This window comes from Onychomys torridus, chromosome 7, assembly GCF_903995425.1.
Source record: "Onychomys torridus chromosome 7, mOncTor1.1, whole genome shotgun sequence".
NCBI lineage: Eukaryota > Metazoa > Chordata > Mammalia > Rodentia > Cricetidae > Onychomys > Onychomys torridus.
In genome coordinates, this window is record NC_050449.1 from 49044236 (window position 1) to 49067496 (window position 23261).

General features: G+C 39.2%; 1 protein-coding gene across 3 annotated transcripts in view; it reads right to left on the reverse strand.

Annotated features, from left to right (window-relative positions):
- Nucleotides 1-23261, reverse strand: part of Scaper (S-phase cyclin A associated protein in the ER) — a 366940-nt gene that overhangs the window by 113576 nt on the left and 230103 nt on the right. For all 3 annotated transcript variants that reach the window (XM_036192654.1, XM_036192655.1, XM_036192653.1), the window contains exon 24: nucleotides 3693-3808. In XM_036192654.1, coding sequence (XP_036048547.1) covers nucleotides 3693-3808 — 116 coding nt within the window. The remainder of the gene's footprint in view (nucleotides 1-3692; nucleotides 3809-23261) is intronic.

Below are 23261 nucleotides of genomic sequence, written 5' to 3' on the forward strand. Positions count from 1 at the left end.
CTATGGTGGGACACCTTACACTACCTTGGTCCAGGATGAGGGGCTTAGACCTGCCTCAACTGACTATATCACGCTCTACTAACTCCCCACAGGAGGAATTTCCTTGGAGGAGGTGGGATTGGAGTTTGGGAAGACTGGGGAGTGGGAGAAGGGAGGGGAGGGGATCTGTGGTTGTTATGTAAAATGAATAGAACATTTCTTAATAAAAAAAAAAAAAAACTAATTTGAGATTTCATCTTACCCCAATCAGAATGGCCATGATCAAATGAACAACTGACAATATATGCTGGTGTAACCTGGGAAAAATGGGAATACTTAAATGCTGCTGGTAGGAATGTAAACTGGTATGACAATTCTGGAAACCAGTGTGGAAGTTCCTCCCAAAACTGAAAATAGACCCACCACATGATGAAGCTATGCCAATCTTGAGTATATACCCCAAGGACTCTATATATTACCACAGAGCTACTTCTTACATGTTCATTGCTGCTCTATTCTCAAGATCTAAGAAATGGAAACAGCCTAGATATCCATCAACGGATTTATGGTGTCTTAGTTAGGGTTTGTATTTCTGTAAAGAGACACCATGACTACAGCAACTTTTGTAAAGGAAAACATTTAATTGGGTAGCTTATAGTTTTAGAGGTTTAATTTATGACAGGACATGGTGGTGTGCAGGCCAACATGGTGCTGGAGAAGGAGCTGAGAGTTCTACAGCTTGTGATGTAGGCAATAGGAAGTGAACTGAGACACTAGGCATGGCTTGAGCATATATGAGACCTTAAAGCCCACTCCCACAGTGACACACTCCTCCAACAAGGCCACACCCACTCCAACAAGGCCACACCCACTCCAACAAGGCCACACCTCCTACTAGTGCCGCTCCCTATGAGCTATGGGGCAATTACATCCAAACTACCACAAATGGGTACTGTAAATATAGTACATTTATATGATGTAGTATTATTCTGCTTCTAAGAAAAACCAAATTATGAAATCCCTAGTTTCATATTTTTAATTTCACCTTAGGAAATCTTTAGAGGGTACTGAGGGGAGAGAGCTGAAGAATGGTTGAGAAGTTGAGAGAGCTTCCTGCTCTTACAGAAAAAAGAAGTTTAATTTCCAGTGCTCATAATGAGCAGCTCACAATCAGCTGTTACCCCAGCTCCAGGAGATCCATTTCTTTTTTCCTGCCTTTGTGGGTACTTGCACACATGTGTACATACACACATTCATATAGATAAAAAACAAATTCTTTAAAAAAAGGAAATACTATTCTTAGGAAGCTACCTAGCAATGACTATGGACAAAGCAAGGCTATGGAGTCACTATGTGAAATAACTGAGCTGTACAGAGTGGTAAGGAAAAAGGAGCAGGGAGAGGTTCATGTAAGCACATAGAACTCAGGCTGCTGGACAGGGATGCATCAGGCTTACAGTCAGTCAGTCATAGGATTCCAGAGTTCAACAAGGTGACTATTTCCAGACAATGGTTTAAGTCTGCTGCTTATCACTGAGGAAAATTAAATAATGTAAGGTAAGCTAAAGTGCCAGCTCTCCTGATCAACGCGATACAGTATCACAGGAAGCAGAAAATGGGGAAAAAGAATGAGCTGAGATGACAGAAGACTCATAGAGATGAGTAGTAAGACTTAATCAGGATGGAAAGGGCAATCTGGACAGTATGAGAGCAAGTGGGGTACCAAGGTACTATGGACAGTTCAGGGCCACAGGAGGAGTGCGTGCAGAAGGGTAGCTGTGAAGAAAATGAGGAAGTATTTTTACGTTTACACACTGACCCATTTTCAGCAGCCTGCTCTGACTCTCCAGTGAAAGCTCCAGTGCCTGAAGAAGCTGCACACTCTGCTTTAACACTCTAGCTCTGGGAAGTGTCTGAGAAGACGACAGAGTTATGATCTTGAGTTTGTGCTCAGACAAGCGAATCCAGAATCACTACTAGATGACCATGGCTCCTGATGCTGACTTCTGACTGTGGGCAATGTGAAGCTGCAAACTCAGATCTATTGGCAATGAAACAAGTTCTCATCCTGGCACTGTGGTCAAGTGTTGCTGCCAGCTGAGGGCACTGGATTAGACTCTCAGGGTTCCAGTATTCTTTTCCAATGGGACACACTACTTATCACATAAGTCTTTTTTAGGAACTATGAAAACTCTCTTCTGCTCTATTAAGGAGCAACACAAATAAGCATGAGAACATGCTCTTTGCCTGTGGCAAAAGCAGCTTTTGAGAAATGGCATTTAATTTAGGTTGCTAGTCTAAGACTTCAGGGTCATGTGTCTTGAAGGTCACCAGAAAATTAATAAAACCAAAAAAACAAAATTTAAAAATCTCAAGATAAATTCAAGATGGACAATATGAATTATTAATGATTATCAAAGCACCCAACCACAGAATCAAATGTCATTTCACTTTTTAATCTTAAGTACTTTTTCCATGTCTCAGTCCTTTTCTCCTCCCTTTTCTGCCAATCAACACATAAGTGATTCTCATCAATCATACCCAGCAATGTAAGTAAAGTCCATTTTGATGAGCAATGCCTCAAGCTCAGAGAAACCTTATGCCTGCTGCAATTGTCTGATGTGGCCCTTTCTATCTCACAGGAAAATACTATGACTTGAAGGCTACACCTTCCTTTCATTCCCCTCTACTCTGTCAGGAACTCACGTCAATTGTGTCAAGAAGTTTGTATTACCTGCAAGTATCTCATGCAAACATGTCATTTAAATCAGGTAGGACCACTATTTAAGATACTTTCACCTAAAAGTTATAAAACACTTTATATAGCTTGCAAAGAGTTCTTACATTCTACCCAAACAGGGAGGTAGCTGCAATATGAATAAGGCACTAGCTGGAGTAAACACATCCTAGATCTGTGGGACTCTGAAGCCAATGTGGTGAATGGCTTTCTGTTTTTGTTTTTAATCTTACCAAAATGTATCTCAGGAAAAATTATAAACTCTTGTGTTTTTTTAATCCCTCTTGGCATCCAAAGGACAAATGGAACTTTCTGTTTATTTTACTAGCTAAGAGTAACATTTTCTCAGAGGTGTAGATAAAATTTTATCAAAAACTCATTTAAATTCCAAATAAGAATCTCCATAAATTGCCTAGAAATTGTATGTTACATCTGTGAAAAGTAACTTCTGAAATAATATTTTTTGATACTATACCTCAAATGGACAGAGACTAAAGTATGACTTGATGCTACATAGATCTTTATGACAAAGGACAATCTACCATTAGTGACTGAGGTGCACTTGAAATCCCAGAAATCTGGCTGAGACTCCAGAATCTGGTAGCCTTGGCCTCAGAATGTTCTTCTTGAGTTTGGGGATTTCTGTAGATTTTCAGGCTCAAGCCCAGGCTATGGACCTACCTCTTTCACATACAGCACAGAAGGTTAGCTTTCTTTTACCCCGATTCCAGGACTTCATCAGTTCTTCTTTGTTTAAGAATAGAGTTGATCACACACTAAAATGATTTCCTTATAAGGTTTTCTAGGCTCAACTTGGATTCTGTAAATGAAGTCAAGCACCCCTGTTTTTCTCCTTAATGTAATGTGTAAAGCTCTTGCTAGTCAAGTCTAAGTACACAAATAATTTTCTTGTGGTTCCTCCATATGGGTTCCACAGGGCAGAAATGTGAAAGACAGATTAAGAAACTATACTTACTTAGGAGGAATTCGTGAAACTGTGTTCATGTTTGAGGCTGGGGCCACTACTTGAAGGATGTGTTCAAGGGCTGTTAATCCACCAGCAACTTGAAATGCAATCTGATCTGCCACATTCTAGACAAAAATACAAACAGAAGTTAGCCCAATATCCTAGGCATAAAATTCTAAGCAAGTGAAATATTTAGTATGTAGTTGAATGATTTCTCAGTGCACAGAAATGAGGCAAACAGTGGTGAACATAAGACATGGCCACCCTGAGTTATGTATGAGGTTTTAAAGTTTGATTAATGGGACACACACTAATCACACCATCAGAAGTGACTTTCATTACAGTTGGTACCCCAAAGGGAAGGCAAAGGTTACATGAGAATAGGTGACCAATCCTATTTTGGGGAGAAGGCCCGACTGGCCTCTCCAGGCCAGTTACAGCGTGAGACTGACAGAAGGAAGTACGGGCCTGGCAGGACAGCAGCAGGTGCTGGTGAAGCAAAGCACAGCAAAGGGAATGGATGCTCTGCAATGAGAACTCCTGCGGAACAAGGGCAGCTAACTCCCACAGTGGTCTGCTCCACTGGAGTGTTCTTCAGTAACACCAGACAACCTGACACTTGTGCTTCTCACAATCTTCTCTTCTTTTTAGCTGCTTAAGACAGGACATTAAGCAGGCATTTCAGAACTCAATCTATGATGATTTCTACGTAATTTCTAAATTACACATAACTTTTCTGTGCAGGAACTTCTCTAAGCTCTTGGCATTCTTCTGGTATGAGGAAGGAAAAAGCAATTCTCTGTTACACTATTTCAGTTTTAAGTACCACGTATGTACAAAAACAAGATAGCAACATGCTCTGGCTCAAAGCTGCCCCATTTACATGCTACACTTCACAGAAGCTGTGTGTTTTGATGTGGTTCCATTTGGACAATACTGTGGTACATGTCTGGCACGGAAGAAGGCCTGGGCACACGCTGAGGAGTGGAACTTCTGGGTGACAACAGTGCACAGGACCAGTTTCATTAGCTGCAGGCAAACAGTACCCGCAAATGTTCTAATCAGTCTGTGCACACACCTAGGCACACTGCTCACTTCAGTTAGTTCAGATCCCTACATAAGTTTGGCTCTATCAGTCCCTTTAACCTCAGTCCTCTCAACAGTATGTGCTGACATTTTGTGAGCTTTGTATTTATCTTTTCTTGGTAACCAGGAAGTGAGTATCTTATGTTTGTTGGCTATTTATGGCTTGATATTTTCAACTTTTTTATAATTGGGTGAAAGCCGAAATTATAAGTAGACAGTATTCAATTAAATCTGACAAATGCTTATCAAGACACAATTATTTCTATATCCCAATTAAATTTCCTCATTTTTCTTTTGCAGCCAAACCCTCTTTTATGTAATAGTACCATAAATTAGATCAATCTATTATAGAATTTCATACAAACAAAACCATATGCTGTGTACGCATACTACTTTGTAGTTAGTGTTTCTCAATGGTAATTACTAGTTCTAGGCATATGGTACCGTGGGACATGTGAAATCAAATGAAGATGGTGCATCAAGAAGTACACACAGCTGGGCATGCTGGCACACACCACATCTTTAATCTCATCATAGATCTCTGTGAGTTCGAGGGCAGTCTGGTCTACATAGCAAGTTCCAGGACAGCCAGGACTACATAAAGATACCCTGTCTAAAAACAAAATCTTCTGTATTATACTCAAATTATAGATACAATATTTAAAAATATACAACTATATTAAAAACAAGCGAAATACATCTGTAAAACACAGCAATGAACTGAGGGCAAGGATCCCATTTTTAACACATCGTAAAACATTTGCTCTTTCAACTCCTTTCTTTCCCTCCACTCCCACACGGCTTTGGCCTCCAGGTCCTGACAATTCTACTTCTGCTTCACCTCTTGTCAGCTGCCCATCTGTCCATGCCTACTGCTCCGATATTCAGTTTAGAGTCTCATGTTCTTTTGCTTGGGGGAGGAAGGAGGAGCCTAGATCAACACTGCAGAAGTGGCAGACTGAGTAAAAGCAGACCAGTTTAATGTATACAACTATGGGGAAAAAAAAAACACCCAACCAACATGGCTGTGACCTCCTAAAGATCTTAAGCCACTGACTCTAATGGACATTTAGCAGGACAAAAATCAGCAATTTCAGGAAAGATGAAAACCATTCAAAACCATTTTTTTCTTACTAATATACTATGGAAAATAGAAATTTTTATCATTTCAGAAAAATAAAACAAAAGGCAAAATCAACTGTAAAATTTTTTTAAAAAGTTCAGTTTCTCTAGGAATCAAGGTGATGTACACTTCTGAATTACATATGCGGTAAGCAATCGCTATCTCTTCCATTGAGCACAGCCAGAAGATGGACACTGCTCAGCATCCTCCTGACCTCTTTCATGTCCTGCCATCAACTCCTACCTATTTCATCTGCTCTCCTGCACCCTCGTTATTGACTCATCTCTCAGTCCTAGTTCTGGAGAGAAGGGCAATGGTAGGTATTTGTTGGATGAGTAGCTCAACTAAAGATTTGTCTTAGACAATAAAAACATCCTATGACATATGACAGATTAACTCAATATAGAGGCCTGTCAGTATAACAAGGAAGACCACCTCCCAATGGAACCCACTCCTTGACAAAGCAAGAGGAACAGCTCTTTCCCATCTCTAAACATTAAAGACAGACAGAATAATCCTATAATATCTGAGATTATTTTGTTGTTGTTTTGGCTTCTTGAGACAAGGTCTGACAATGCATGCAGAGCTGGCTGGCCTGGGACTTGCTATATAGACCAGGCTGGCTTCAAACCCATCTACCTCTGCCTGGAATTAAAGGCATGAGCCACCATACCTGGCTTGAGATTACTTCTTTACTTCATGGGTACTAAAAAAGGAAATCAAGGTATCTCAATGATGAATCTTTTCAAATGCTGAAATTAAGAGGATAAAAAAGAAACTTTTCTACATGTGACATTAAAAATATAAATGAAAAAGTGAAATCCCTTTCACACAATAATTCAGACAGATGTGATAGCAGTGGATGGCCTCCTTGCTGTCTCTTCCCAAGACTTGTCACAGGAACTTCTCGTGCCTATCACTTGGCGCTTGCTGCACTCTTCACATTTGGGAACCTTACTGCTCTTGTCGTGGGGTATTCTTATAAATACTGTCTTATACCTGTTCCTGTTCTCAAGGTACACAGATGGTAACTACACTAAAATTGCTTAACACAATTATTTTCTCCATGAGAACTGCTACCTCCTCAGCCTTCATGTTCACATGCCATTTTCAATCTTTTAAGACCCAGATCAAAAATTACTTCTAGTGAGACTTGCTGATCTCTTCAACTAAAGTCAAAAGCCTCTATACATTTAACTCTGGTTTTGTGGCTCTTATCATTTTGTATTTTACTCAGAGATATTTGTGTCTATGTATTATATAATAAGCAGAAACACTCTGGTCTCTGTGTTCCCAACCAGAGTCAAGCATAGGACATATATAACAGACTTAGCAAGTAAAGATCACCCCTCAGTTGAAAACACTTTATTCTAGAAGGTAACTAAGTCTACCTTCTCCCTTTACCTCCTTTGCAAATACTCTGCATCTAGAATGTAAAGATGGAAAATAATTTTATAAAGAGCTTTTTAAAAAGAGTTTCATAATTATGATTTGACTAAGAAAAAAGTACATCTTGGGATGGAATGCACGGCTCTCCTTTCTATATCTGGCATAACATCTTAATAGCTCTGTCTTCCCCTGCTCTCTCCACCATGGTCTGACAACTGACTAATAGGATTAGTAGCTTCATTCTAATAACCTAGCTTAGTTAAAGGGCAGAAAAAAAAATGACAGCCTCAATCTAAAATACATGGCCTGGGAGCCCATCCAATTATTAAGTAGAGTAACTGTTATTAGCTCTCCCAATCAAAGGAGAGGCATCTGTTAATCTCTGGTGACCTGCAAAGGCTGCTGGCCTTTGTACTTGACTTCTCTGTACACAGTAATTATGTTCTTTGTGATCACTCAAGAAGGCCTTCCTAGCTTTTAGAGAAGCAGCAGATGGGGAAAACTGTTTGCATGTTCATTAGCAGGACAGCATAGGTGTGTGTTCTGTGCATCTGTGGCACCTTAAGACTCATTTAGAAATAGTTCTGAGACATGTATAAATGTGGAACTCAATAGTCCAATTTATAGATACGGGATCTAGGAAATGAAAGTTATGATTGTTCTTCTCTGCATGCAAAGCTCTGCACACACTTCAGGGGCATCCATCTCTACTCCTTTACTATTATTACATGTTAATGCTAACTTAAAAAGGAATAAGCAGAACGAGCTGGTATCCCTCCACCTTTCTTTCCCCTTAAAACTTTCATCCAGTTCTGCTGGCTTCCCCACATTCCTATAATCTGAGTAAGGCCTGTGCTCAGATTTCTAGCTGTAGGCACCAGCACCAAAAGGACTAAAGTTCTAGGGGCAAGGAAATCACAAGATTGAAATTCTAAACTTGTGGGAATGTGGTGCCAAAAAGACTGGAATTTTAGAGTACAGTTTGAATGCTTAGGCAACATGGTGAGACTGAGGAAGGGTTTGTCAAGACCAGGGAACAGGTACTTTGTGATGCTAATGAAAATGTGGACCGTTTAGAAAGCTTCCGCAGTGGGTGCTAGACTGTGTCATTTCTAATCCATTGGGACTAAGGGTGAAGGGAGCAGGGTGAGAGATGGTGGGACGGTAAAGGAGAATAACAGCAGATATCTAGGCTTGATTATGCTTGCTCTTTCTTTGAAAGCTGTTGTGTGAAAGATAACTAAAAATTAGTATGGAAGTCATTGCTACCTTCTACAACAAAGTCATTTTTATCTTATTCTCAAGCTCCCCAAAGTGAACAGGCACTGGGTTGGGTCTAGCACTAACAATCTAGAGAGGGACAAATTTAAAAAATAAATGCAATAATTAAACAATGTACACAGAGTGGCCTGGATATAAAACAATTATTTTGATGAGTTCTTTGGAACTCAACTGGTGTCAATATGGACAATTTTCTAATTTACCATACTATAACTTAAAAGACAGTGGGCCGACTAGGCATGGTGGCACATGCTGTTCTCCTAGCACAGGGAGGCAGAGACAGGAGGTTCAGGAGCTTAAGGCCAGCCTGGACTACGTAGTGAGTTTAACTTGAGCCCAGCCTAGGTTATATGAAACCCTGTCTTCAAAACAAAACAGACCACATACATATACTGTCAAAACCAAAACACAATGGATCAAGTCAACCATACATAAGAGGGTCTTTGTGCAAGTTCTTTTATACTTCTATTTTTTTTTTTTTTACCAGCTTCAGAATTGTTTACAGGATGTAAGAAGTGTCTTATCATAGCAATTTCCTTTTTACTTTGTCTTTGTATCTCAAAAGTCCTGAATGCTATAAAGATAGGAAGCAAAACAAATTTTTGACCATATGACCAAGGAAGAGTTTGTTTTGGGCAAGAAGGTAATATTGAAAAGAACTGTAACATGCACAAATTCTTCTGGGTCTGTAGACCAAGAACAACAAAACAAAATAAAAAACCCACAAATATACACTCACAAAAATATGGACTCTGATGTGTGATATTTGTACACTGTGTGAAGATATATTACTGTGATTGGTTTACTAGAGAGCTGAATGGCCAACAGTGAGGCAAGAAGGATAGGAAGGACTTCTGTGCAGAGAGAAAGGAAGTAGCAGATGAATCTAGGTGTGCTTCAGATGTCAATGGGACATGGAGGGAGTCTGATATACAGAATGAAAGAAAGGTAAAAAGCCTCGAGGAAAAATGTAGATTAATATAAGTGGGTTAATTTAAATTATAAGAACTGTGGGACAAGCCTAAGCTAAGGCCAAGTTTTCATAATTAAGTCTTCATGTTGTTATTTGTGAGCTGCTGGCCCAAAGGGCAGTCAAGAGTCTGTTTGTGTTGGCTAACTACATTTGAGCATTGGCCCTGCCCTGAACATTTTTATTTTATTTAGTTTATACATGTGTGACACATTCTTGCATGAGCCTACTTTACCACACGGGTCTTAGAGTTTAAATTCAGGTTGTCAGGCTTAGTGGCAAGTGCAATTACCTTCTGAGCTATCTCACTGGACTTCAGCATCTTTTAAAATTTCCATTATACTCCCCTAAGTAAGTACTTAGAACACTGCCATTACATGAATATTAGTTCCTACCTGATAAAACTTCTTGAATTTTGTTTCACATTTCATTTCCAATTCATTAAAATGCCCGATGATCAATCAATCAATCAATCAATCAATCCATCTACCTACCTACCTACCTACCTACCTACCTACCTACCAATCTTTCAGAAAGGGTTGGCTTCAAAATACCTCTGCATCTAAGAGCTGAGGACAACCATGAACTCCTGATCACCTTCTTCTTGGATAACAACTGTAACTGTCTTATAACAGTGGACTTCCTTCAATGTTACTGAAAGACATATTATGAGATCTTTGTGACATCTTAAAACTGTACTTAAGTGTGATTCTTTAATGAACATCTGTATTTTATCTAAGATTCCACCTACACATGCTATTAGGCTCAGCTTCAAAATTACATACTGGAAGGGGCCTTGTCTTCTCTGACATCTACATTACATTGAGTCTTCCTAAATACTCATGAGGAATTCTACTTCTTCGTAATAGCAACCCATGGATGCATTTCACCTACTGTCTTATAAATCAAAGTATGACTTACAGAAGTAAATCTGACTTTCACACATGTCTTCATGTGAATTTATTCAAACTATGTCTTTGAGTAATTTAGGTTTTTATAGAAAATTTCAACCTAACAGCTTGACTTTTCCATTTACCTTGAAATCTCCATCATTCTTCCTATTTCCTTATTCTAAAAAGGCAAGCAAGCAAGATGCTACCTGGGGACTGTGAGTTGTTGTACCTCATAGGTCATCTGCAATATGATGACTCTCTTCCTTTACCAATAGAATAGAGAAGACTAGAAAGACATATCTTTAACAAAAGGCAATTTCTGAGGAGGGCATGGTCATCTCTGGAACATGTAGCAGCTTACAAAGTTTAAATATGTCTGGATGGCAGCTAAGGCTTAGAAAACATGCACATGGTCAGGCAGACATCATTCCACTCTAGCCCATCCTGAACTGCTTTTATGATTCTGCTTTGGTATAGGTGATAGTGGAAACTATGGCTGCCCTGTTGAGAGAAAAAAAAAGTTCCCAATTCCTGTCTACAAACATCCCTGAGAATAGTAGCATCTATGCTGTGATATCACAGCTACCCTTTCTTATATTCAAATGACAGAGAAAGGTGAGTAAGAGTTACTATTGGAGAATACAGCAACTGGTATAGGATATCAACCAGAAGAAAACTTGCCTTTCCTATGAAAAGTGTATCTTCTGGTTCTTCCTTTCTCCCCTTCCAATTTCACTTCTCCCTTTCCAGTGATATTATCTTATGGAATTGTGACAGCCGGTAAATGACAAATGCAACATAACCTGCCTTAAGAGCAGACCCCAGAAGCCAGTATTCTACTGACAAATATTTCAAAGGACAATTAAAAGGGATCTTACAAGTATTTTTAATGTGACTTTATATAAAAGAGGCATTAGGGCTCTCCCTCTCCTGTGACCAACATCTGGTCAGTTCTGTGATTGACATACCTCATTTGGTGCTTACACACCAACTTGGAAACAGTGAGATATCTTTAATGCCAGTTTACCTCTGAATTTTTTGCTGTTTGAAGGGTGATATTATGATTCTGTACCAACAGTTTTCTTATATATAGAATAAGCTTTGTTCTTTTTTTTTTTTAAGAGCAATGTTTGACAAATTAGCTTTCCTTTCTCCTTGTACTCAAACCTGATTAATTTGCTTGTCCATATAGCTTTTAGTCAGCCAGTACTTTTCTCCATTTAAATAATCTGGAATTAGTCGCTGCACTGGTTAGTTTTTGTAAACTTGACACACAAACTTCAGTCATTTGGGAAGAGGGAACCTCAAGAGATTGGCAGGTGGACAAGTCTGTGGGGCATTTCTAGATTAATAAGTGATGTGAAAGGGGGCAACCCATTGTGGATGGTACCATCCCTGGGCAGGTGGTTCTGGGGTGTATAAGAAAGCAAACTAAGCAAACCATGAGGAGCAAGCCAGTAAGCTGCACTCCTCTGTTGTCTTTCTTTCCTTCAGCTCCTGATTCCATGTTCCTGCCTTGAATTCCTGCCCTGCCTTTCCCCAGTAATGAACAGTATCTTGAAAGTGTAAGATAAAATAAGCCCTTTCCTCCACAAATTGTTTTTTGTTAATGTTTTATCACAGGAACAGAAAACAAAGGAAGAAAGGATCCTAATCATTTTTTAAGTTGGAATATAGTAATCTATTTGTTATTTTTACATTTTCACCAGTCTGATTCTATGACATTTCCAAGCTACTATTAAAAGTGAGAATCAGAGTATGTGAATCTCTACTTTAAATCCTTTTGAATGCTGTTTAGAATTAGTTTGGAATTCTGTCTTGACATACAAGGCCTCCTATAAAATCTACCTAGCCCCATGGGGTCATCTTGTCACATTTTCCCATTCCTATCACACTACAGCCATCTTAATAATTTATTTTTATTTTATATGCATTGCTTTTGCCTTCACATGTCTGTGCTGTGGAATGTCATTCTGTATGCTGTGAATATGTGTTGCTCTGATTGGTTGATAAATAAAATTGTGATTGGCTAGTAGACAGGCAGGAAGTATAGGTGCGGTGAGCAGACAAAGAGAATTCTGGGAAGAGGAAGGGTTGAGTCAGCAGTCACCAGCCAGATACAGAGGAAGCAAGATGATAAGGCAGAATTGAAAAAAGGTACCAAGCCATGTGGCTAAACACAAATAAGAATTATGGGTTAAATTAAGTGCAAGAGCTAGTCAGTAATAAGCCTGAACTAATGGCCAAGCAGTTATCATAAATATAAGCCTCTTTGTGCAAGTGGGAGAGATTTGTCCTGACTGCCAGTTGGGACACAGGAAAACTTCAGACTACATTTGGCTGCCCAACATGGAGCAAGAGTTTCTACCTCAAACCTCAAAAAGCTTAAAAAAAAAAAAAAAAAAAAAAAAGATTCTAAAATGGAGCTAAAAACAGCTTCCTAGTTGTGTCTCTCAGGCAAGCCATGAGCAGCAATATGGCAGGTTTGCAGCAGTGTGTGGGCTTGACCTCCAGCATGGTGGATTCCTGTAGCAGTACACAGAGGTTTCTCCAAGCCACACAGCATGATGCGTAGTGGATATAGCTTTTACTAGTACAGATAAAAATAAAGTTTAAAAAGTTTCTGGGATACACTCTGCTTTAATGGAGGTATAGACTCACTACTTCCAATAGTTGGTAGTGTGCATGACTTCCAGAGATGGCATTAAGTGTACCACCAGCATATTGGGAAGCTGAAATGGCGGGGAGGGGTATCAGCAGCCAAGGCTTCTGCTTCTGTACTAGTCACGGCAGTTTAAAGCAACAGACTCACAAGAAAACAGATTCAGATGAAATAAACCTCTAAACAGTTTACAATGTGTATAAAAATATACATAGGCTTGGAAAAGAGAGGAAAAGGAATATAGACACTTATATGAAGAAACAGAAAGTTTTAAAAAATAAAGTCTTTAAAGAGAAAGTAAAACTAATATAAAAAATAAGCCACATAAAGATAGAAATCACACAGAGAGTCTGGATTATATTTTCTTTAGGATTTTTAACTGCAGAAAGACATTTGATTGTAAAAGCTGCTGAGATAAATCAATATGTATATTTTAAAGATATCTTGATTTCAAAATTTATGTCTAGGGATACACTGCCTTGGAAAAGAGGTTATGTTTTTGTTTCCACAGAAGATGAGAACCTATGGATTGTATGCAGGCTAATATGGTTTGATCAAGGAAGACCCCCTGTGGAGGTCTCCAGATGATCCAACATCCAGAACAGCTTCAAGGCAACTGGCCCAGAGAATATAGTGTCACAGACTATTTTAGTTAGGACTTGACCATAATTCTTAATTTTCTCAAGACCCCCATTTCTCAGAATATAGCACCCTCAATCAGCAGGAAGTAGCCTAGCATACTATGCCCACATTCCCAAAACATGGATTATGGATATTTGTCTTTGTTTAGAGATTGGTAACAAATTGTTACTGGTCATAGTCAATATCTGTCTAAAGAAAAAGGGGGATATGATATAGATATGATAGGATGAAAGGGTAGATTATTGAAACCACTTTTAAAGAGCACTAACTTGTGTAAAATGTTTTAAATTGCTATAGATTTTAGTTTATTGTTACAAATTTAAATTTAATTTGTTATACTGTATGTATATTTGTACTCTTGTTTAAAGTATTATGTTTGTGCAGCTCATCTGATATTGTAATAGATAATTAAGAAATACAGAATAATAATTAGTCTTCTATGATAGTCAAACTTACAGTCATGTTAGTTAAGTTTTCTAGGTATACATAGATATAATTCAATTAGGTAGGTAATCTTCAAACACTTCAAAGACCTACAGAATATGGCATTTTAAATGTTTTAAAAACTGACTTTTCTGCATAATGAGACACGTCTGTCTGCTTCTGGCAGCACCAATTACTTCAAGGAGAATGATGGGCATTTAATAAACTCATTATAGAGTTTGCTTTCTTTGTGGCAAAAGTTAGCCACTGGGCAAAAAAATGCCCTTGTGTTGACCAATTGACAATATGTTGTATAAACTGGACATGCTGGATCCATAGGAAGGTGACCTCTGAACTTTGCAGTGTGAGATGGTCCTTGAGGTTCTTGCTTCACAGAAGAAACTGCCAGACATTCTACAGGACACGGAGAGAAGCGACTGAGAGACTCTAGGCCAATAGGCTGAAGAAGGATGCCCCAATATTCCAGAGAAACTTTGGGTAACTGTCCAGGTAGCCAGTTGTCTCTGTCATTCTAGATTTTTAGAAGTTGCTTACAATGCACTTCCTACTTACTTAGGTAATTTTATATCCTTCTGGGGTTTTTGATGTAGTTGAAGACTACACAGTTATAATTTTCCTTGGTTATGATAAAAGACAAATTAGATATGAAACTTTAGACTCATAAATATAGGATAAATAGAATATTTTCTTTAATTTTGCCAAATTTGAATGGACTGGATATTGTAATTGTAATTCCTACTTGATAACTGTTCTATGTGGTGATATTTTATTTGTGCTAAAATGTGGTGAAATTTTATTTGTATGTTAATAAATAAAGCTTGCCGGAAGATTGGGGGAAAAGGCCAGCTATTTTAAGTAAACAAGAAGTCAGGCAGCACATGCCCTTAATCTCTTAGCAGGCAGGATCTCTGTGTGTTCAAGCCCACACTAGGTAACAGAGCCAAGCATGGTGACACACACCTTTAATCCTAGTACCAACCATAGAGGTCTGAAGGTCTGTACAGACAGACAGAAAGTGACAGAGCTGTGTAGGAAAAGGAAGTGAGGTATCTGGGTTAAGAGAACCAATGAGAGGGCAGAAAAGCAAGGCATATAAAGCCTAGGTAGACAGGAAGTCGGTGCATTTGGAAGCTGCAGAGTTGGTGAGGTAAGGTTGGCTGGTGGCTTTCCCTATTTCCCTGATCTAAGGTTTTCACCCCTATATCTGGCTCTGTGATTTTGATTCAATGAGACTATTTAGAAATCCATCTATAGTTCATTATATATAATTTTACTATGTTAAAGTTAAAACCTTCCTTTTTTATTAGAAAGAAAATGGGAAGTGCTGTGGGATGTCTTTCTGTATGCTGTGAATGTGTGTTGCTCTGATTGGTTGATAAATGAAGCTTCTTGGCTTATGGCAAGGCAGCTTAGAGGCAGGCAGGAAATCCAGGAGAGATATGGAGAGAAGAAAAGTAGTAGGGAGAGATGCCAGCCACCACTGAAGGAGAAGCAACATGCCAATAGACTGGTAAAGCCATGGAACACATGATAAAACATAGATTAACAGAAATGGGTTAATTTAAGATATAGGAGGTAGCTAGCAAGAGGCTTGTCATAGGCCATACAGTTTGTAAGTAATATAAAACTGTGTGTTTAATTGAGTCCCAGTGGATGCGGGATCAGGTGGGACACAGGAAAACTTACAGCTGCATGTCTGTGTGAAGGTGTCGGATCCACTGGAATTGGAGTCATAGACAGTTGTGAGCTGCCATGTGAGTGCTGGGAATTAAACCCAGGTCCTCTGGAAGAGCAGTCAGTGCTCCTAACTGCTGAGCCATCTCCCCAGCCCCACCACTACAGTCATTTTAAATGGTATATAACTTCTGATCTTCATACACCCATATCACCCTCAAGAAACCTACCTATCTTCCCAGCTAATTAATTTGCTTCCTCCTGAAAAGAGACTCTGTCTCAAAACATGGTGGACAGAATTCCTGAGGAATGATACCCAAGACTGTTATCTGACTTCCAAACATATGCACAGTCATACACACATGTGCAAATGCACATACAAAAACATTAATAGTTAACAATACACATGTATTTCTTGAATACAGAATCCAATGTACAGATTTTTATTATGTAGGGGTTTTTTTTGCTGTTGTCACTAGATTTAGATTTAAAAATTGTCTTAATTTTTAACTATGTATATGTGTCTGAGTGGAAGTTTGTGCATGTTACTGAAGTATCTGCAGAGGGCAACAGATCAATTTAAGCTGGAGTTTCTGTTGTAAGCCATTGGATGAGGGCACTGGGAACAGAATACAGGTACTTTGAAAGAGCGGCAAGTTCTCTTAACCACTGAGCCATATCTTCAGCCCAGATTTAAACTTCTAAAGTACTAGCTATACAATCCTTACATATTTGATATGACGAATTGTTAGTTGAACAAGGCTGTCTATCTGTTAACTCAAGACAATGAGTTATACAATAAACAGAAAAATACAGTAAGACTAGAGATCATGTACATTCTTTTTACACTAGCAAAAGGACTGCCTTAATTATTCTGTGATATATTTTTCTTTCATATATAGTGTCCAACTTTGATAATAGAATTAGGTTATTTTCAAAGTCCTTAAGGAATTCTTAGATTTTATAATTCTTTCATATTTTTTACTATTTATTTTTAGATACTAGAGCAATGGCCCCTACTCAAGCTTTGATAGCTTTGCTCTCAGGAATAATGTAGAGTTCTCTCCAATCTAGACATTTGCAGTTCCTCAAGTCTACAGTGCTATCATCTGTCAAAGGAAACTTTTCTGAAAATATATATAACATTAGATACACACTTTACAGGTGTTTTAGTTCAACTGAATAATTTTATTTTCAGTGCATATTATGCAGAGAGGAAATATAGTATGTTGGTAAAGGTTAAACTCTATAAAGTCATATACATCTCAGTGTTACTCCTGGGTCACTATTACAGAACAGCAAGCAAGTTACTTCTCTACGTTTTAGTTTCCCTGTATAAGTGAAACTAACAGGAATGGTAAGTCTGTTAACCTCATGCTGCTGTGGTACTATATGGGATGACAGTTCTTGCAAAGCAACACTTCAAATGGTGTTGAGAGAGAAAGACAAGTTGGGAGTACTCTAAGAGCTCAGCCACCATGGGTGAAAAAATGTGCAAGCCCATAAATAATGGCAGTTAATAAGACACTCAAAGAAGTCCTTAAAATAAAGAACAACAAGGAGGGCAATGGTGAAAAAAAAGAAAAGAATCTCTGGAAAACAGGAGAGAGTGAGAGTCCATTTTGAGGGTCAGAACCACAAGACAGAGTGTCAGAAAATTCTCATAGTACATTCAGTAATAGATAATTGGAAAAAAAGGAGAGAAGGGAGGAGAGTACATGTGGCAGCCGAATCAGTAAAGGAAAAGGTAAAAGGGAGAGTCCTCTCTTCTCTGCATTCCACTTGAACAGCCATCTTAAAAAGACTCCTGCAGAATCAGTGGAACAGGCCTCCAGATGAAAATGGCCTTCCCTATAATGATTACTCTGGGAATCCAAATCATCCTGGGCACTATACTCTGAGATTTGACCCATAAATAATTTATACACAGAAGTGGAAAATATTGAATTAGAATTGTGTGGTATTCTGCTAAATACAAGTCTGGTTTCAGCCAATGGAGTAGACCTCAGAGACAAGCTCCCTTCAGGGGATGCACAGAGGTGGCTCCCTACAAGGAAATGCAGAGAGCAGACCTGGCCTAGGCTTCTGCATCCAGGGGAGGGGCCGACATCAGGTTCTGCACCCTTACCCCCTTTCATTTTTATATGTTCCCTATTTATTATTTGATTTCGACTGAGTAGCCCTGTTGTGTCCTGCCCTGTCTCGTCTCCTCACATCGTTTCCTTTGGACAGGTTTTGGTAAAGAACTCACCGGTCTGGAGTGGGCATCTGCCTGCACAGCCTTGAGGACTGGGGCTGTGCAGAGTTGCTGGAATGCACAGTGCTGCCTCCACCTGTTTCCCTCTAACTTTTGGCTGGATTGCCTAACCCACCCTTTCCTTTTGATGGTTTCTCCTTCTGTCTACTTTCCTCTTTTCAAAATTTCCTCTATAGCTCTAATAAAAATCACTAGTCTATGCAGTATATTTCCTTTCCATTTTTACCCTTAGTAACTAACATCCTACCCATTGAGATCAGGCTATTCTCCGATCTAAGTTACTCCACACTATACAAAATATTATTTTTTAGACTGTGTATTTCTCTAGGAGACTCCATTTTACAAGTAGCTTTTGACTTCATTTTTGAGAGTAAAGGGTGATTATAAGCCCCCAGGGGGACCAAAAAACTACACCACTGTAGCAGGAATCTTAACAGGTCTTACTAATAAAATCAAACCTGAGGCCAGTTATTGGGGTGAACACTGGAAGATCAGAGAAGCAGAACAAGCCACGGCTACCTCACTTTACCAGTTTCTCAGCTGATCCTGTTTCCTCAGTCTGGAAACCTCTATATCCTCATCTGAATGAATCTCAGCTGAACTGCTGCTCCAAAGCCTAAATGCTTAACCAGCCAAATGCCTCTAGTTTCTGGTCCTCACGCCTTATATATCTTTCTGTTTTCTACCATCAATCCCTGGGATTAAAGACTAACTTCTTGGTATTAAAGGCATTTGTCACCACGCCTGGCTGTTTCCTATGTGGCCTTGAACTCACAGAGATCCACAGGGATTTCTGTCTCTGGAATGCTAGGATTAAAGGCGTGTGCTACCCCTGGCTATCCTCATGTTTAATATTGTGGCCGTCCTGTTCGATGACCCCAGATAAGTTTATTAGCCTGCACAATATTTTGGGGAACACAATACTACCACATACCATTTTTTCAGGCATAATACATACAGCATAGACTGATACTTATTCTTTTTTTTTTTTTTTTTTTTTTTTTTTTTTTGTGGAGCTGAGGATCGAACCCAGGGCTTTAAGCGCTCTACCACTGAGCTAAATCCCCAACTCTGATACTTATTCTTGACAGTAGAAAGAGGGCCTCCATATAAGTTTATTGGAGTGAAAACTTAAACCATAAGGGCATACAAGTGCATTAAACTTCTACCATAGAAACTAGGCCCAAGAACTTACTGGACTTGACAGCCAAAGCAAAGGATATAACTCTATCACCTGGATCCCATAAAGTAATAAACACACAACATTGCAATGGCATGGCTCCACACTACCCATTACTCAATACCTGTTGTGTGTATTTGTGTGAAGGACCAAGAGGCAGAGGACTCCTTGATTGTTGCTGGACCTTCAGCATGGATAGGGCCCATGTTGCTGCTGTGGCCTGCTAAAAGAATATAACATTCCATTCCAGCTACTGCTAAAACCACAATACTTTCTCCTCTCACAGATACCGACTATTAAGATATTGTCTGTGACTCCCTAGTTAACAGATGCTCAGATGCAAGTATCTCTTGCCTGGGGACTGAGTTTATATCCAATAAGGGTATTGGTGTCTGCACATCCTGCCCTGCTTCTCATTCCTTTCCCCACTTCCTTCCTGGAAATCAAGAGAACCTGGCTACAGGCTTGTGGTTTAAAATCATCCCATCCAGACAAAGACAAAGAGAGATTTGAGTGAGAGAGTCTAATCCCAAATATTAGTCTTGGCAGACAATGGAACAGTTGATTATGGCTTCCAGAACACGCTCATACACATATGCATGCACACCCCACCCCCATTACACAGTGTATCTCTCTCTCTCTCTCTCTCTCTCTCTCTCTCTCTCTCTCTCTCTCTCACACACACACACACACACACACACACACACACACCCCAAATCCAACTATATATCTAAAAGGTCATTTACCAATGAACAAAGCTTCATTCTAGGAGTGTGAGGATAGTCCAACATATTCAAATAAATAAATGTAATATGTCACATTAAGGGATCATCTTCCCAGACCTACTTAGGGCCTGTGACGAAGTTCAGTGTACCTTCATGAAAAAATGGGAAACTAGACTAGAAGGGCACTCCCTGTGATAAGGCAGACCCATAGCCCTTCATGCTATTCTGGAGGGAGGAAATGCAGTGCACCCACTGCACAGGAATGACAAGGGCATCTACACAGTCTACTGACACTCAAAAGAGCCCTCAAGGTCTCAAAGAAATGAGACAAAAAAAAAAGACATTAAAAGGATATAAGTGAAAAATGAAGATGTCAAACTATCCCTATTTACATACAATGTGATTCTGTACATAAGAAATTCTAAAAACTCTACAAGGAGCTCTTTGAACTGATGAAGACTCTCAGTAATGAAAGACATGAAGAAAAGACTCTCATTCACAATAGATTAAAAATATTTAGGAACAGAGCTAAACTAGTGTGAAAGATTTCTATAATTAAAACCTCAGAACACTGAAGAATAAAATTAAAACACTAAAAAGTGGAAAGATCTGCCATGTTTGTAGATTGTCAGAATTAATAGAGTGAAAATGGATATTACCAAAAAGGCTCTACAAATTCCATGCAGTCCACATCAATGCAAAATTCCAATGACATTCTTTGCAGAAACAGAAGATACAATCTTAGCATTCACATGGAAGTACAGAGGACTTAGGAGGCACATAAGCAATCCAGAGCAATGGTAGAGCTATTATGATACCTGATTACAAGTTAAAATACAGAGCCACACTGACAAAAATAGAGTAGCCTTGGCACGGCAGAGACTTGTAAATCAAGGGACTACCACAGAGAATGAAGAAATAAACCTGCACAGCTACAGCCACCTGACTTATTTTTAAGGGGGGTGTGGTTTGAGAGAGGGTTTCTCAGTGTAGCCTTAGCTGTCCTGGAACTCACTCTGTGGATTAGGTTAGCCTGGAACTCACAGAGATCCGCTTGCCTCTGCCTCCTGAGTGCTGGGATTAAAGTTGTGTGCCACCACTGCCACCTGATTTTTAAATGGATTCAAAAACATATACTGAGGAAATGACAGCTTCCTCAATAAATGATTCTGAAAAATCTATCTGCTTCTAAATGGATAAAACCCTTAACACAAACTAAAACCAAACTCTTAAATTCTGGAACTGCTAGGGGGAAACAAGGTAGAGGCATGAGCAAAGACTTTTTTTTTTTTTTTTAAAGACTTTAATGTCTTGGGAAATAACACCATGAACTGAAAAATGGGATTGTATGAGGTGAAAAGGCTTCTGCACAACAAAAGAATTTGAGTGAATAGACAGCCTTCATAATGGAGAAAATATGTACTAACTATATATCTGACAAATAATTAGTACCTGGACTATATAAAGTGGCCATTCATGTTAGGGCTAGAGACAGAGAAACAGATACTCATGCCACTGTGAAGTTTATACCCTAGGATTCTCATCCCAGATAATTCATTTGTACTCAGAAACATGCATGGATTATAAACATAGTAAAATAAAAGAATGAAGCATTATTCAATTCTCCATTTGGAATGTTTTATCAGACAACAACTCCAAAATGCAACATTACTTCAAGTTAACCAAGTTATAAAAAGTAATTTTCATGAGAGCAAGGAAGGGTATATGGAAAGGTATGAAAGGATTGGAAAGGTAAGGGAGAAATGTCATTTTAATTTCAAAAAAGTATACTGTGCATATTGCTCTGTATGCTGTGAATGTGTTGCTCTGATTGGTTAACAAATAAAACACTGATTGGGGTGGGCAGTAGTGGCGCATGCCTTTAATCCCAGCTCTCGGGAGGCAGAGCTAGGTAGATCTCTGTGAGTTTGAGGTGAGCCTGGGCTAAGAGTGAGTTCCATGAAAGGTGCAAAGCTACACAGAGAATCCCTGTCTCAAAACCAACCAAACAAACAAAATGCTAATTGGCCAGGTAGGAAGTATAGGCAGGATAAACAGAGAAGGAGAATTGTGGGAAGGCTGGAAGGCTGAGTCAGGAGATGCCAGCCCACCATCCAGGCAGCAACATGTAATGGCACACAGGTAAAGCCATGGAACACATGGTGACATATAGATTAACAGAAATGGGCTGTATTTAAGTATAAGAGCTAGTCAATAATTAGCCTGAGCTAATGGATGAACAGTTTTAATTAATATAGGCTTCTGAGTGATTATTTTATAAGCAGCTTTGAGGTCTGTGAAGCTGGGCAGGACCAGAGAAAATAAATGGCACCCAATGGCTTGAGTTTCTACCTGAAACCTGAGAATATTTAATAAGCAATTCTAAATAGAGCCAAAAACAGGTTCCTCTTTCATGTCTCATGCAGGCGGCTAGACACTGCAACATGCAGGCTTGAAGTACTCTATGGTGGGTTCAGGGTGTGCAGGCTTGACCTATGTAGCCATGTTACACAGAAGTGTCTCCAAGTTGCACACTATGCTGTGTGGTGGATATAGTTTTTGCTACATGCTGCTTTAATGAAGGCACAGAGCCACTGCTTTGAGAGTTGATGGTACACATGGCCCAGAGATGGAGGTGAATTACCTCCACCATGTTAAGAAGCTGAAATGGGTGGAATCAGAAGCTAAGGCTTCTGCTTTAGTACTAGCCACTGCAGTTTAAAGCAAGTTACACAATAAGGCAGATTCAAATGGGATGAGGCTTTAAATGGTTTACAATGTGTGTAAAAGTGTATATAGGCTTAAAAGAGAGAAAAAGGAACATATGCAGTTATATAAAGAAATAGCCAGAACCTGGAAACAACCTAGATGCCCTTCAACTGAAGAATGGATAAAGAAAATATGGTACATATACACAATGGAGTACTACTCAGCAGAGAAAAACAATGACATCATGAGGTTTGCAGGCAAATGGATGGATCTAGAAAAAATCATCCTGAGTGAGGTAACCCAGACTCAGAAGGACAAACATGGTATGTACTCACTCATAGGAAGATACTAGATGTAAAACAAAGATGACTAGACTGCTACACAACTCCAGGGAGGCTACCTAGAAAACAGGACCCTAGGAAAGACACAGGGATCACCCAATGACAGAGAAATGGATGAGATCTACACGAACAACCTGGATGACAGTGGGAGTAATGCAGGGCAAGGTTTGAGGGAAAGAAAGCTTAGGGGAGCAGGAGATCC